The following is a 15,166-nucleotide window of genomic DNA, read 5'->3' on the forward strand; positions in this document are numbered from 1 at the left end:
GGTGGGGCCAGTTTTAGAAAATCTAGGCATTTTTCACGTTTTGGGGAAACCATTTCTTTCCTAGGTTCCTTGAGAGTTACACAGACAGCTAACTGACCTATATGTATGTAGTAAAGTACCTGCTATCAAGACAGAGAATGGTGCTTCTTTTTTTAAAGTTCCTTTGTTTGGCTTAAAAATTAGGTGGAGGTGCCAGTGATGTTTTATTTCTAAATAAAGGGAGTTCTGTATATAGTGGCATAAATGTTCATCATTGTTACAAGTAAAAGAAATTTGTCTTTTTACAGAATAACATGCAATTGCCAAACAATACCACTGTAAGATGCTTATCTAGATCAATACAAATCTTTGATTCCTCTTTAACTATAGAGTTTTACACCAGCCACAGATTTGAGCCTGTGTTTTAACTTGACCTAGAAGTTTACAAATTCTATCCAGTGCTGCTTTGCTAATATAAATACTGATTTTGCCTCTTGGTTTCCACCTGTTAAATCACATGAAAGAAAGCAAAATGCAGAGAAAAGAAAGTAATCTGAGCCAGGATGTTACCGTATGTGTGTGTACACACACACATGGTTCTCCTGCAAGAAGTGCAGCAGGGGTGGATGACGCCCAAGATTCTGTGGCTATAGAATCAAAAGTAAATGAGGCTTGACTTTCTATAGGGCAGATGTTGTAGAGTGGGAACTTATTGGGGCACTGTATTGTCGCATCTGACATCTCAGCATATTAAATTCCTAACTGAGAAAATTCCTGTCAGGTTTCTCTCTTATTAAACAATATAAAAATCTTTTTTTTTTCCTCCTTATTGGGAGGAGATTGAGACATATCTACTCTCTTTTTTCATATCAGCTTGCCTTTAGCTTGGGGTTGTGGTGTAAGACGCATCTTTACACCATCAAAACCAGATGTAAAACTCTGGGAAGGAGAAAGAGGCGGTGGAGCCAAGTCTTGAAAGAAAGGATTGGTTGCTTACATGTTTTGCATTCCAGGAAAAATAAATGTGTTTCCTAATTCATCCCAGAATTTCCTGAAGTATGTAAGCTACAATGCATTACATCATATCTTACTTTATTTATCATCTGTGACACCCATGTATGAAGATTCCAGCAAGTTTTTGCTTACATGGCAATTAAGAGAGGTGTTAAATGCATTTCACAGCTGCAGGCATACTACTTCTGGAGAGCTGGCAAATGCTATTCTGTGTTTTCCATTTAGCAGTAAAGGAAGAAGTCAGTGTCCCCATAATGCAGTCCTCTGGAGCTGGAAAGAAAACCCCAGTGTTAGTCATTAGATTCTGCATTCTATATTGCCAGGAAGCCAAAATATGGAATATTTTTTTGTAATCTCTCTCTTCTGAAAGGACTTGTTGGGACAGTTGCATGAGCACTGCCTCCAGCATTTTGTTCCTGTGCAGTGCTACTTCTTAGTTTTAGTGGACCGATGTGGGGAAGGTTTATTGTCCATCTTGAACACTACAAACGATTTTTTTACTAAAACTGCATCTTTACCTTAGTCAACCCTTTTGAGATACTGTGTTGCTCCATCTTCCAGACTGAACATCTGTGCAAATTGTATTCTGTATCATGGCGATCATATACAACATAGAAGGGATCTTAAAAATCAAGAAGCTAATAAAACAGGGAATGGGAAATGAGGATGGAGCTTTTAATTCCTATTTCAAATCCAGCCTTCGGGTCCTTCTATAACCTACATCTGCAACAGCCGGTGGCCGTTTCTCTTCCTCATCGTATGATGACCTGTGAAATAAATTGATAGTTTTGATCTAATGCTTAATAGACAGATATCCAGAGCCTTTGAAACCATCATCCCTATTGGTATGATTCTGGCAGCCTCATTCAAGATCACTAAAATACGATAAACCTTGTTGCAATTAAGGTATGCACTTCCCTTGCTTTTTTAGTTGCTCTTGTCTTGCTAAATGGAGAAAGCATCACCTTTTGGTACAATGGTTTGATCCCTCTGTTTACTCTCCTTTCGGATTCTCTGTCATAAAGTCAACAATGACATTCACAGGAATAGAGGTAAATAAGCTTCAGCACAAGAAATAAAAAGAGGAAAAAACCCCAAGGATGTTGAGAGTCACACACCTGGACAGTCTGAACTCTTAATAAATACCACCTCATCCTTCCCAAATAGATGGAAGGGGAAACACGAAAGAAAAGACATGCATTCAAAACTCTAATGTACGTTTTTACTATACTTTCAGCTGACTCTTTCCAATACAATCTGCCTTTGGAGATGTCAAACCACAGCTTGACTACATACTCTTGACCATATATATATATCCAAAACCTTGTGGTAGTACCACAAGGTGTTAATGCCATACCAAAAGGGTTCAGTGGTTGGTGCTGAGCAAACAACGCACAGCCTGTACCAAAAGAGACTGAAGTCTAGTTTGAAACAAAGTACAAAGAAGGTAAAAGGCCAGGACTGCACTGGCAGCCACAGTGATGTGGTTCATGCAGATAAGTATGTAGACAGTAAATTCCATGTTTACTGCAGCCGTTGCAACAAATTGATTCTTTGAATGCCTCTGACTATCTGCTGGTTCCCATCTGTAAGCTATTATTTTAGCTGGATTTATCCTCTGCTGCTTCAGTGGAAATCTCACTATTCTAGCACTGTGTTTCTTCATAGGTTTTCTACTTCTCTCCATGATGACCAAATGGCCAAGCTTTTTGACAAGGCTCTGAACTACATTGGTCCTGCTCTGTGTTTGGAATGGACCAGGTGACCTCTAGAGGTCCCTTCCAACCTAAATTACTGTGTGATTCTGGGATCCTCTGTCCTGTACCATCCATGCAGTGATCATCATGGTGATGATGCCGTGTCTCTAGATGGTGGCCTGGAAGCTGGTTTAGGTCAGAGCAAAGTAACTGTGCTTCTCTGAGAGTGGGAAACAGGTCATCTGAATCAGTGGGGTTGGCAGAGGAAAACCATGGAGGAGAGCTGGGTAAGAAACCGAAACAAGTAAGGAAAAAGGGTAGAGCTGTGAAGGGCCATGAGGGTGAGCAACCAGTCACTGCCCTTGGTCTCCTCTGAGACAAAATCCTGGTATTTCCACCCTCTGAAAGGGACTTGTTGCAGTATCTTGTTTCCCCGACTTAACCAGAGAACAGCTGTGTCACGGTTGTCTTTCGCTGGTCATAGACTTCAGTTTTCTAAAGTATTCCATACAGTAAATTAAAAATGTCAATTTATGCTTTCATGTGTGAGTGTGTGCAACTTTTTAGTCTCAAAGCTGCAAAAAACTACACAAAAAGATGTAGTTCTAGCTGTTTTTGAGGGGTGTCAGATGAGTAAACCGTGCAGACAAAGATTTGCCTCCGGGACAGGTGAGTCTGTTGGATATAGAGACAACTGGCAACATTTGGTGTTGCAAAGCAGGATCATATTTATGAGCACTTTATTTCCAAGACCTGGACACTTCCTGGGTGTTTTGGTTACTTTCCCATTCCTGGAGTAAGGCTAATACAAATTCAGTAATCCATCAATCAACTAATTAATGTGAAGTGAATGCATTCCCTGGGAAATGTCATTCTAGGGAGGCTCTGAAGCTCTGACTTGACTCTTTCTTCATGGTATATATGAAAACCTATAGAGGAATACGCTCAGAAATAGTTTGGTTTCCACCGAAGCAGCAAGAGGATAAATTCATTTGAAGCCCTTGAAACTAAGAACTAGTTAAACCAAAGCTTGAATACTTGTTTTATTTAGAACAGGAATGGCAACAGAGCTCTTAGAGTCCAAGATATTGTTGAATGGTAGCCAGCAGGCTATAATGTAATGGGCTTTATGTGTGTGTGTGTAACACACACTTCCCCTGTGATTTGCATGCTTATTATAGCATCTTATCAGCTGTTTTAAAGATAAGGAATTCTACCACAGCATTTTGTGCTCTGTAATTGTTTTTCATTTGATTCATCATGCGTTTCTGTTGGAGGAGATGGCATGAGATGAGTGGAGGTGACCTCAAGGGCAGCTTTTGGCGTGCTCTGAGTAGGCAGCATCGAGGGTGCCATGTTTTGGAGAGACACTGTACCACGCAGGAAGGTGCCGGGCAGGCACACTTCCCCCAGCCTCTGGCAGCCACCCATGCTGGCTTTGGCTGGAGGAAGGAGAGGGCTGGCCAACACACAAGTCCTCTGCTCAAATAAAGGGGAAGAAAGAGATGAAGGGGACGTAGTGAGACTGGGTGCGCAGCGAGAGGTGATGGGCTGCAAGGTGATTAGTTGACCCAGAGGTCTTTGCTTAGGGCACTAATTCACTCAAACTCTGCTATGTGCCATCTTTAAAAATATGTTATTTTTACCATAAAAGCAGGCTTTATAAAAGTAGAGTCACATCCAGGCTTTGTACTCATGGCTGATCTCTGTGTTATCCAAATGGTGGTATTTATTCCATTGATAAGGCATAACAACAAAAACAATGTAAAAACAAGAGGTCTGAACACTTGATCCCACATGGTAATATTTTGGTCTGTATTAGATTTCAGGTCTTAAATTTAAAAACATCTGACAGCTTTACACTAATTACTTGTTGGGTTATCAACTTCTGAGGGCCTTAAAAGTGTCAAATTTTTAAAATGTGCTGAATACTTTTTCTGTGGAAATGTGATGTATTTAGTGTTTCAAGGAGTCCTTTCAAAATCTCTAGTCAATATGACTTTCCTCATTCAGTATGATCAGTAGTTCTCAATAAAAATGCCTAAGGAAGCTTTGTGGCTTTAAAATTTGCACTTCATGTTGTATGTAATGACTTAGACACGTGTACTCTGTGACCTGTCAGCTTTAGAACAGCCATTCATATCCTTAAGGTTGGTTTTTTTTTAAACAGCCCAGTCCTTTAGACAACATAAACGTGAGAAGCATCAGATTGGATCCTGGCAGGAATTTGTTAAAACCATGAAATGATGGCAAATTAAGTCCATTTGTCACCTCCATTGAAAAATGTGTATTTGTGTCTCAGTAGTAAAACCAGGATACTTAATTGCAAAGGTTCGCCAAGACGAGCACTTTAGCTGCCAACTGGAAGCCAAGAGAATAGCAGCCCAAGTGCTGAGGCTAATGATAGTGTCAATCTATTGTGTCATAAATTACATCCTGTTATAAATAATGAAATCTTGGAAACAAATAAAACATTCACATTCTTCACTCGGATTTTTCCTCTATTTTGTGATGAAAATGTGACTTGAAAAATATGCATAATTAAATGTCATCCTTTCTACTTTGATTGGCATTTTTTGGTGTGTTTTTTTCCCATTCCTTTTTATTAGGCTGCTTTGATTAGAAAATGGCATGAGGATGAGTTGTTTTTATGATGTGTGTTTAACACTTCCAGATTCCACGAGAAACCCTAACTCCTGATGGCAAGACAATAATCTGGGACAGCATGAAAGGCTTCAGAATACCTAAGGCAACCTACAAATTCATAGGGCTCCTGAGCTGCGAAACAACCATTGGTGGACACAAGTATAGCACAAAGTACCTAACACACCGAGAAAGTAAGTAGCCTTCTCCACTCCCCGTCTTTCAGAAAGCACTCTGCCCTGGTGACGTTATTCACTTTTCTTTCTCTTCGTCATGTGCAGCCAACACAATTTTTGATGTTCAGTTAAGCACCCCGCGTCTTGTCAAGTTGCTGAAAGGAGACAGCCTGGCAATTAACTGCACTGTCACTGCAGCCTGGAACACGAGAGTGCAGATGACGTGGACTTATCCTGGAGAGGTGAGTGCTGTGGTTGAAATGAGGAAACCGGGGGTTTCCCACAAATCACACTGCACCTAGCATCCTGGGAGGAATTTTGCCTCGAAATGCTTGCTGTGGTTCGCATTCCATTGTTTTGACCCTTGCTGACATGTCTTTAAAGGTGGTTGTTTTTTTTTTTTTTCCTTTCTGGTGCTTAATTGAATAAGTAAACATGTTTACACAATGTACTCTGGTTATATTGCATAATTGTGAACGAATGTTGGAGTAGTTCTGTCCCTGGGAGCTTCTTTTTGACCTGGAGAAATGGTAGAAATTCATCACCCAGTCCCAGGCAAGGGCTCTCTTGTGACAAAAAAAGTTTTCAGCAAGGCTGTCTTTCTCAACACATTCATTTCAAAGACTGGCAGACAGTCAGGCACCCGACTCGAGCATGTTTAGAAAAGATATTTTGATTTAGCTAGCCAAAATCTCATTTGTTAAGTGTCACATGAACAATCCTCTTGTTTTGACAACTACAGGAATGATCTTGAATGTGCTTCTCCTCCCCCCACATTAGGAGCATCCTCATAAATATTTGTCGCTTACAGAATAACTGCCAGGGAGTCCGTGTAAAGCTGATAAGAAATTTGACATTAGTTTAACGTTTACAACTCCCATTCCTTTCATGTCAGTTTGATTTATGCTGGTGATTCAAGTCAAGATCATTTATTATGTCACTCATTGTGCCTAATCACAAGCTGAAATTATGATCACATTATATAGGGAAGATTAATGCAATCATTTCTTGCATACTGTAGCCGTTTTCCCTGGCATTTTTTCACCGCAGAAATAAAAAACTTAGCAACAAGAAATGCTCCAAATATATTATATTGCTCATTCCTGTCTTACGAAGCCCTAGCCAGGCACCGCACTTGTGAAATTCTGCTTTGTTTTTATTTGGATGGTAACTGAAGGGTGCTCAGTGTTTATAAGACACCAACGATGTCCTGGGTTAAATAAACTTTGAGGCCAAAGGCTGAGGGGGAGTTGCAGGAAATAACTCCTCAGACTCACATTATCTTCAGTTCCACCCTCTTATTCCCTTGCCAAATCTAGTCCCTTTTCCGTCTATAGCATTTCCAGAATTCTCCCCTTCTTGTGTTAATGCCCTTTTCTTCTGTATGTCTGCTGCCTGTGGACACTGAATCCAGGCACCAAACTATGTGCCAGTGACTGAGGGGATTTTTATGAGCAATGCTGGACAAGGCGCAATGGGGACTGTTGGTATGGCAGGCCATACAGAAGGGATGATCTTTGCCTGGGAAGAACTAGTTTGGATGCTATTACAATTTTGGTGAAGATAGGAATGAATTGCCGTATAATGTTACTCCTAATTTTTATTGTTGACCCTCCGGAAATGTTAGGCGGCTTTTGTATGTCTGTGCTGTACAGAGGGATCTGGATTTTTTTATTAAGGTATGGTGGCAGTACAGTAAAATAAAAGTCTTAATAATAATGAAAATTGGTTTGATTAAGCTCGTTCTTGTTCATTTTTGCTTTTATAGACAAGGAAGAGAGGTTCTGTAACACAGCGCATTGACCAGAAGAATACAGAAGCCAATATTTTTTACAGTATCCTCGTTGTTGACAAAGTACGTGATATAGATAAAGGCCAGTATACCTGCCACGTGAAGAGTGGGCCATCAATCAAAGCTGTTAACACAACTGTCATTGTTTACGGTAAGAAATGTTGCAGATTTGTAGAATACTGAATGTTCACGTACCAAGTTCAGTCATACGACAGCTTGACACAAAGTGGAAGTGAATTTATAGCACGTTCATCATTGGTAGAAAAAGGAGGGAGACCAGAGAGAATATGTGCCTTGTTCTTCCATGACTGTTTTGTATTGTTGGCGGTAGATGTGTTAATGTTCAGTTCGATCACTCTTGTCTGCTAAGTACTGTGATGACCCTGTCCTCAGTCAGTTCTGGCAGAAGCAATCAGTTAAACTGTAGTTTGAAGAGGGGGAAAAAAAAAAAAAGTACAATCTGATTTTAAACAGAAGAATCCCACTTCCTCTTCTACAGTACTTGTTTACTGTTTCCTGTGAAAAATGAAGAAGAAATAAATACACTAGCTCTACATGGAGCAGGTAGCTGCTAGACCATTCAAAAAACTGAAACAAGCACAAGATATTGCAACTCATTAATGTGGTTTTACAGTTGGAGCCTTAAGTGACTTCCCTATGGTCTGCCTGGGCTTCCTGTGGGATTTGGAAATTCCTTGTGTCGTTTCAAGCTTGTATGAATTAGGACTTTGGTGCATTGGGACTCTGTAGGAAGCTACCTTCTTTGTGGCATTCTGTTACAATCAGGACTGTCCGGGATCTTTGGAGCATCATTGGTATTAATGACCAAGTGGTTGGTGGGTGTCCTCTACAACAGATGAGTCATGGTCAGAATATTGATTTGTACTATGTTTTCAGTGGTCTATCTTTTCTCTCTCATCTGGAAGTAGGGACTAAGCACCAGATGATGGTATTCTTAGAGAGTATTTCAGTCCATTTTCTCTGTTTAAACCTTGGACTAAGTCACTAGGAACATAAGATGAATCACGATATCAACTTCTTATATTCTTGAACAGATAAGTCTGAAGCTATCAGAAATTGAGTTTTAGATTAAAATTGAAGTCAGAGAAGCTGGAACTGTTGAAGCTAGCCTGTAAACTCTTATTCACATAAGCAGCTCCATCTGTGGGATACCCATATTAGAAAGAGCCCGTGTGAATAAGGGTTTGCAGAATCAGGGTTGTATCTTTAAGTATAACCTGACTTGTGTAATTAAACTACTGATTTGTCTTGTGCATGTTATTTTCAATGTATGTGGCAAGTGTGATTAAATATTGCACCTGTTTAATAGATATCCAACATCCTTATGCAGTCCATAATGTGAATAAATATTGCACCGTAGGTACTATTTGAAAGTTTTATTTTGCTTAAGTGCGGGGGGGGGGGGAATTTTTCAATATATTGTGCTAATATTCTGTTTTATTGCCTCTGGTTAAACCCATCAACTTGCCAGAGAGTTTGAAATATGGGGGCAGTACAACTGGAAAAGAATAAATTCCAGCAGGTTGAGATTGTTCCAGTGAAGTGATAAAGATTTGTTTGTTTGATGAAACAGCTGTTTACCAATGATACAGAAAGTTTCTGCCTTTTCCTTTGCTGTTTTTCTGAAGGTCCCTTAAATCCTCTCTGGCAGCATATTTTCTCTTGGAACATTCATTGATTCTTGGCCTTTAGGGGTGGAGTGGTCATCTGCTCATCTAGTTCAGTTTCCCATGTACCACAAATCACCTTATCTCTTGTGTTGAAATCAGTGCCTTTTTTTCTGACTGAAGCAGAATATGAATTTTGGCTAGAGCATATCTTCTCCAGGCAGATTCATAGCCTGGGAACTGTATCTCAGTTTCTTGTGTATTTGTGGTATTATTCTCTATTTTTTTTTTCAGGTCTTTAGGAGGTTAGGTTTTATTCTTGGTGTTGCCACGTGGGAACACCAACATTATTAAAGATAGTTTTTATTTGGATTCCTGTTCTCTTTAGTAGAGCAACTGTTTTTGCAGGCTGAAAAAATCGGTAATATAGGTGTACTCTGTTTCTTTTCTTTAAGATAAAATGTTCATTAATTTGAAACGTCGAAGAAAAACTGCGCTGGAGGCTGTAGCTGGAAGAAAATCCTATCGTTTGTCAATGAAAGTGAAGGCATTTCCTTCTCCAGAGGTTATATGGTAGGACAACTGTTACTTCCATATATGCACACTGGACCTCTTCTTAGATGAAAAATAATATCTTGGTAAAGCATTCAGATAAGACCCCTTGAAATGGCAACAAACTGGAGACAATACAGTTGTGGAGTTTTATTGGAAGTTTCAGGGTTGTCCTGGGTTTCAACAATTTATGAGAACATTATCTCCATTTTGCAAGTGCAAAAAAAGCGGTCTGGAAAGTTTAAAGCTCAGATCCTCAAATATGTTAGATATGTCTCCTATTGAAATCGATGGACACTACAGCTAAATATCTCTACCAGCCTTGACTGAAGTGTTGCATCCAACTTCACTCAGACCTAGATATGAGACCTGAACTTGCTTTTCAGACAGTAGGAGAAAGAAAAGGTGGCTTTCATTAAAATAATTGACTGAGTTGAGTCATACAGGCATGCACTATTAGAAAAGCAATGGAAGTTGGGTTTATTATATGGTGATCTACATGTTGTAGATCTACTTTGGTGAGTGGAGCTTTCACTTTGGCTCACGTATACTTTGCTAAGAAATCTTTTGAGCAGTTTTTTGTATTAACCCAAACCACTTTTATATAAAACAATGTTATCTACTCATGATCTCAAGGTTTTTTTTGTTTAAATAATTTTAAATACCAGTAGCTCTGGCTCAATTCATTCCACTTTAACAAAGGGTCTGTGACAAGACTGATTAAAAAAACAAACCATACATACACGAGCAGTGAGAGTTCATGTTACTCACAGCCAGAAATTATTTTTGCTCCAAACATTTTGGTTTGTTTTACAAACCCCTTACATTTATAGCTCCACATGGAAAATTAAGAGGTGAAAGTGAAGCTGATGCTAGCCACTTATACAGTATTTTCTGTTTCTTTAATGGTTGGGCTTGTTGACTACACATATAGATCCAAAACTTCTGAAATAAAAAAAAAATCCATTTAAACAAGAATTTTTATTTATTTTTTTTTATTTATCACTGTGAGGTTGGTCAAACACTGAACAAGTAGTCCAGAGAGGCTGTGGAGTCTCCATCCTCAGAGGTATTCAAAACCAGACTGAAAATGGTCTTGGGCAACCTGCTGACCTTGCTTTGACCAGGGGCTTGGACTAGGCGATCTCCAGAGGCCCTTTCAGCCTCAAATATTTTTGTGGTTCTGTAAAATACAGATGCAGTGAAATGCCTAAATCCATAGTCCTTAGATCCAATTTTTAGTGCTCCTCTACTAACTGTGAGAGTTTTCGGTAAATACTTACTAAAACCTGCAAATCATTTTAATCAAGTCCATCATCATAGTGAAACTCTGTTGCACTCTTCTACTAACATTGTATCAACCTTCATACAACAGCCTACCAAAATGTGCTTTATGCTGTATTTTAGACTTTGAAGAAAATGTTGTGCTGCTTCAGGAATCTGTGTGTGAGCAACAGTTAGTACTTTCTATGTTGATTTTCTGTTATCTTTAAAAACATTCACTTGATAGCAGGATATCTGATTCTTAAGTGCTTATCTAATCTACTTACTCTTCCTCTTCCTAAAATCACAGCTGTGCTTAGGCTACTGTAATACTTTGTCCCAGGATGTATTCTGAGGTCATAAAGAAATGGTCAGTGCTGGATGACACAACCTTTATTTGTGTGAATGACTCTTAGCCAAAATTGTTGTCTTCTAGACTAAATGGTGGCACCAGCATGGAAAACTGGGATCTTCAGACAGTTGCAATTTTCAGCAACTCTCAAATACTATGGACCCCTGTCAGATCCTTATTGATTTTAATATATAGAATGGTATTCTCCATTCTCCAAAAGCGCTTTATAAATATCAGCAATCTTATTTGTAAGGGACGGATAAGCCTCCGGTAAACAGAATCTGAGACTGTAAATTCAATCCTTGCCCAAAAATTGAGAAATGTTGTGAAATGAAATAACACAGGTAGTTTAAGCAACGTTATTTTTTAAAATTTTGATTTCCGGAATTCTTTTAAACAGGTTAAAAGATGGGCTACCTGCTGCTGAAAAGTGTGCCCGGTACATGGTTAAAGACTATTCGTTAATCATCAAGGACGTTGCTGAGGAAGATGCTGGAAACTACACTATTATATTGAGCATACGGCAGTGGAACTTGTCTAAGAATCTTACAGTCACTCTTAGAGTAAATGGTAAGTTTACAGCATGTTCCCACGCTTCTCCTGAACATGTAAATTCTAAGTTTTCATTGAGCTAGATTTTCATTGATCTTGCGCAGTTCAGGTCATTGTGGGTTTTCTTACTGACTTTCATGGACCCAAATCCAAGCCCTGTATGCGGGGTGACAGACCCATCTTGGAATCAAAAGACGGACACTGGTTTTCATTAGAAGGGTTTCAGTCTTCCACAGTAACATACTTGTTCCTGATGACTTAAATGTGTTACTAACTGCTCATCTGACTTGACTTAGGCCTGCTGTTTTTCTTTGTTCTCCTGGGGATTTTTCTTATTACTCACCCTGCAGGAATGTAGTATTTTCATGATCATGCAATACATTGGAAATGTGCTGGTTTTAATTGCTTTCCAATTTTTACCCTTTACAGTGAAACCCCAGATATATGAAAATGCTGTGTCATCATTCCATGATCCCAATCTATATTTACTGAGCAGCAAACAAGTGCTGACATGCACTGTGTATGGTATTCCTCAGCCTAAAATTACATGGATGTGGTATCCCTGTAGACAAAACCATTCTAAAACAAGGTAGGACAGCTTCCTTACTTCTATTTAGCATATCTTCCCTTACTATTACATTTAAATATTTACCTTTTTACAAGAATAAATCTTGCCATGACCGTTGCTTAGTTAGTAGAGTTTGTATACTTTTAATCAATGTATTTTTTAGTAAACATGTAGGCACAATGCAATTTTTTCTGCATCATTATTTGAAAATGGAGGGCAGAGTTGTTATTTTGTATTGCTACTTAGGTTTATTTACAGTTCACTACTATTCATTCATGTGATGTCCAGAGGCGATAATTGCTTTTTAATTTTTATGAGGGAAGCCTTGCAGACAACGTCTTGCAAAGTTTTCTCACAGAGGGTATTTCCGTGCTTTCCTCCATGCACAGTGATTCCTGTGTGGCTTCTTTTGAAATACAACAGAAATAATCTTAAAGACTTTTTCCATTATGAAGGTCAAATCTCTGTTACGATATGTTGACTCATAGATTCAGTTCAGCAAGCCAAATGTGCTCAGCATTCTCCAGATGATACCTCAACATGGTAAAATATAAATGGCACTATACAAGCTTACTTGATGCTGATGTGGCGCTTAACTAATCCTCTTTTATATTTAAACTTTCTTTTTAAATCTGTTTCTTATGATTACAAGTTTGTGTGTTGACTCATTTATCCAAAGCTCTTCCCAAATCATGAAATCTGACACAGTCTTAATGATTAACAGTCTACCTCCACAATGGCATTAGCATTAAGCTACTATTGGAGGGTTCAAACATGCAAGGTATTTGGATCACAGCACAACGAAGATATTTAAAAACCTAATAAAAGTTTAGGAACCAACATTTTCTCAGCTTCAGTTGAAGTTAATTATTTTACGTAGGATTTAACTTCTTTAATGCTTTCATTGGTTTAGTGCAAATCTAGCCAAACATTTAAGCACATGCTTAACTGCAGGGATATAAGCACCCTTAATTTGAAATAAGATGTTTGTCCTATTTAATTGAATGAGGTGTCTTGTAAGTGCTTTGTGATCAGTGAGAGAGTGGTCAGCACTTCCTAGAAGCACACATGGTTTTTCCAATTACGCCTTGCTTTGGGATTATGCAAATGGGTGGCTTTCTGTGCCCTTCTCACCAAGAGGTGGCACTAGCAATCTCTCCTTTTGCTGGAACAGGTATAACCTGAAATTCTCCATTTCGAGGACAGGTGAGGGCTGTATTTCCTCTATCTGTTATGTTACCTTTGAAGGGGACAAGTTGCAAAATTCTGAGTAGTAATTTATTTTTGCGTATAGGTGCAAGGTGTAAGAGAAAAGAAATCACAACATCTTTTAAGTAAAGAAACCCTGTGAAAGGCGTATATGAAAATCTTCAATCTTTTAGTTTCTTTCAAGTGATTATACATCTAGGCATACTCTGGACTGAAATCACGGTGTGGCACTGATAAAACAGTTGGTTCTTGTTTGGGAGCTGGGGTGGTGCTAGTGCATTGTCAAATATTTCCTTCTGTTAACAAGCACAGATCTGCACTACCGCACAGGAGAGCGTGTCATTAGAAATTAATATCCGCAAGCAGGTGTTTAATAATGTGCTAAACTGTAGACTCAATTAAATGCTAATTGGAAGTGTGTTTGAGCAGGTGATCAAGGGAGAAATGTAACAATTTGAATTGGCTATTGGCTCTGTTACAAGGTTGTTTCCAGACTTGCTTCCAAATTGCCTTCATAATTGTTCTGGGACAATTCTCTTTAACCCCCTCCCCTTCCTTCTCCTTTAAATACTCATTGAAGAAGTAGTCTGGAGAACACCATTTTTAATGCTTTGCCTAAGAGGAGTGGAGTGACTCCCTCTGAATAATACGGTGACAATTAACTATCGCAGAAAGGCAGAAATACCTGAATAATTACATTTTGTCTCCTGCTCCAGGAAGGGAGCAGGTTGGACTACCTTGGCAGCTGGCACGCCTTGCTCAGTCTGATGTCTGTGCCAGTTCAGGTGTTCTCCCTGAAGAACTGGAGAACCCTTTAATCCCACCTATTTCACTATGTTTTCCTCTCTGTGTGAGGGGAGGTTTGCCTAAACAATAGATTTAAGGTGTGTGTACTTGTGCAGCAGGTAAAAAATGTATCTTATTCTGCCATTACAACATTTCTTTGGATTTACCTGACCAATGTTAGGTTTCCAAGGCTAAAATATTACTCTATTTGTGCTCAAGTAGTGCACAGATGTACCTTAGGCTGATAAACCCCCACAGGTTACCATTATTCAGTGTAGGCAGTAGGGATTCTCATCAAGTTTCTCAGTCCCATGCCGCGGGACAGAGCGCACACTCTGAGTAAAAAGATGCCGTTGCTGCAAAGACCTTGCAGTGCACAGATCCGTTTGCTTCAAGATTTATATATGTGCTTAACTTTACATCACTTGAGTACTTACTATCACTGCAAGCTGGGGAATAACGCATAGAGCATAAATAAAATGGTTTTCTTTTTGAAGGACTGTCGCCTATGGGCTCCTTAATAGAAACCATTAGGTTATCTGGCTGCTTCTTTCAATTTCTGTTCCAGACAGTATTTCTCTTTCAAAAATCTAAAAATACCTCAGTGGATTCCATTGCTTTTAAATAAAATGCAGATATTTTTTAATGCTTTGTGATTAATACAATCAATTTGCATAACTCTCCTCTCTACATCATTCAGGCCAGTAACAGGAGGCCAGCCTGTTACTCTTTCAAGTTTCCATAGTTTCCTGGTAGCAAATTAAAAAAAACCAAAACAACTGTAAAATTGCTCAACAAATTTGGCTTTTTGGAATGTGGAGAGATCAACATCATTAAAATTCCCTGTCCTTTATTTTCTGTTAAAATTACTTTTGCTTAAACTAACTCTGTTGCCATTAAATAACCTTTTGTTAGCTAGCTAGCTAACTAGATGGGTAGGTGGGAAGATTCTCTT

General features: G+C 38.9%; 1 protein-coding gene across 1 annotated transcript in view; it reads left to right on the top strand.

Annotated features, from left to right (window-relative positions):
* FLT1 (fms-related tyrosine kinase 1) overlaps positions 1-15,166 on the top strand; it is a 98,608-nt gene that overhangs the window by 10,662 nt on the left and 72,780 nt on the right. The window contains exons 4-9 of the mRNA XM_009327748.1: positions 5,365-5,527; positions 5,615-5,751; positions 7,278-7,452; positions 9,385-9,502; positions 11,497-11,666; positions 12,078-12,237. Of these exons, the coding sequence (XP_009326023.1) occupies positions 5,365-5,527; positions 5,615-5,751; positions 7,278-7,452; positions 9,385-9,502; positions 11,497-11,666; positions 12,078-12,237 (923 nt within the window). The remainder of the gene's footprint in view (positions 1-5,364; positions 5,528-5,614; positions 5,752-7,277; positions 7,453-9,384; positions 9,503-11,496; positions 11,667-12,077; positions 12,238-15,166) is intronic.

Source organism: Pygoscelis adeliae, unplaced genomic scaffold (assembly GCF_000699105.1).
Source record: "Pygoscelis adeliae isolate BGI_AS28 unplaced genomic scaffold, ASM69910v1 Scaffold14, whole genome shotgun sequence".
NCBI lineage: Eukaryota > Metazoa > Chordata > Aves > Sphenisciformes > Spheniscidae > Pygoscelis > Pygoscelis adeliae.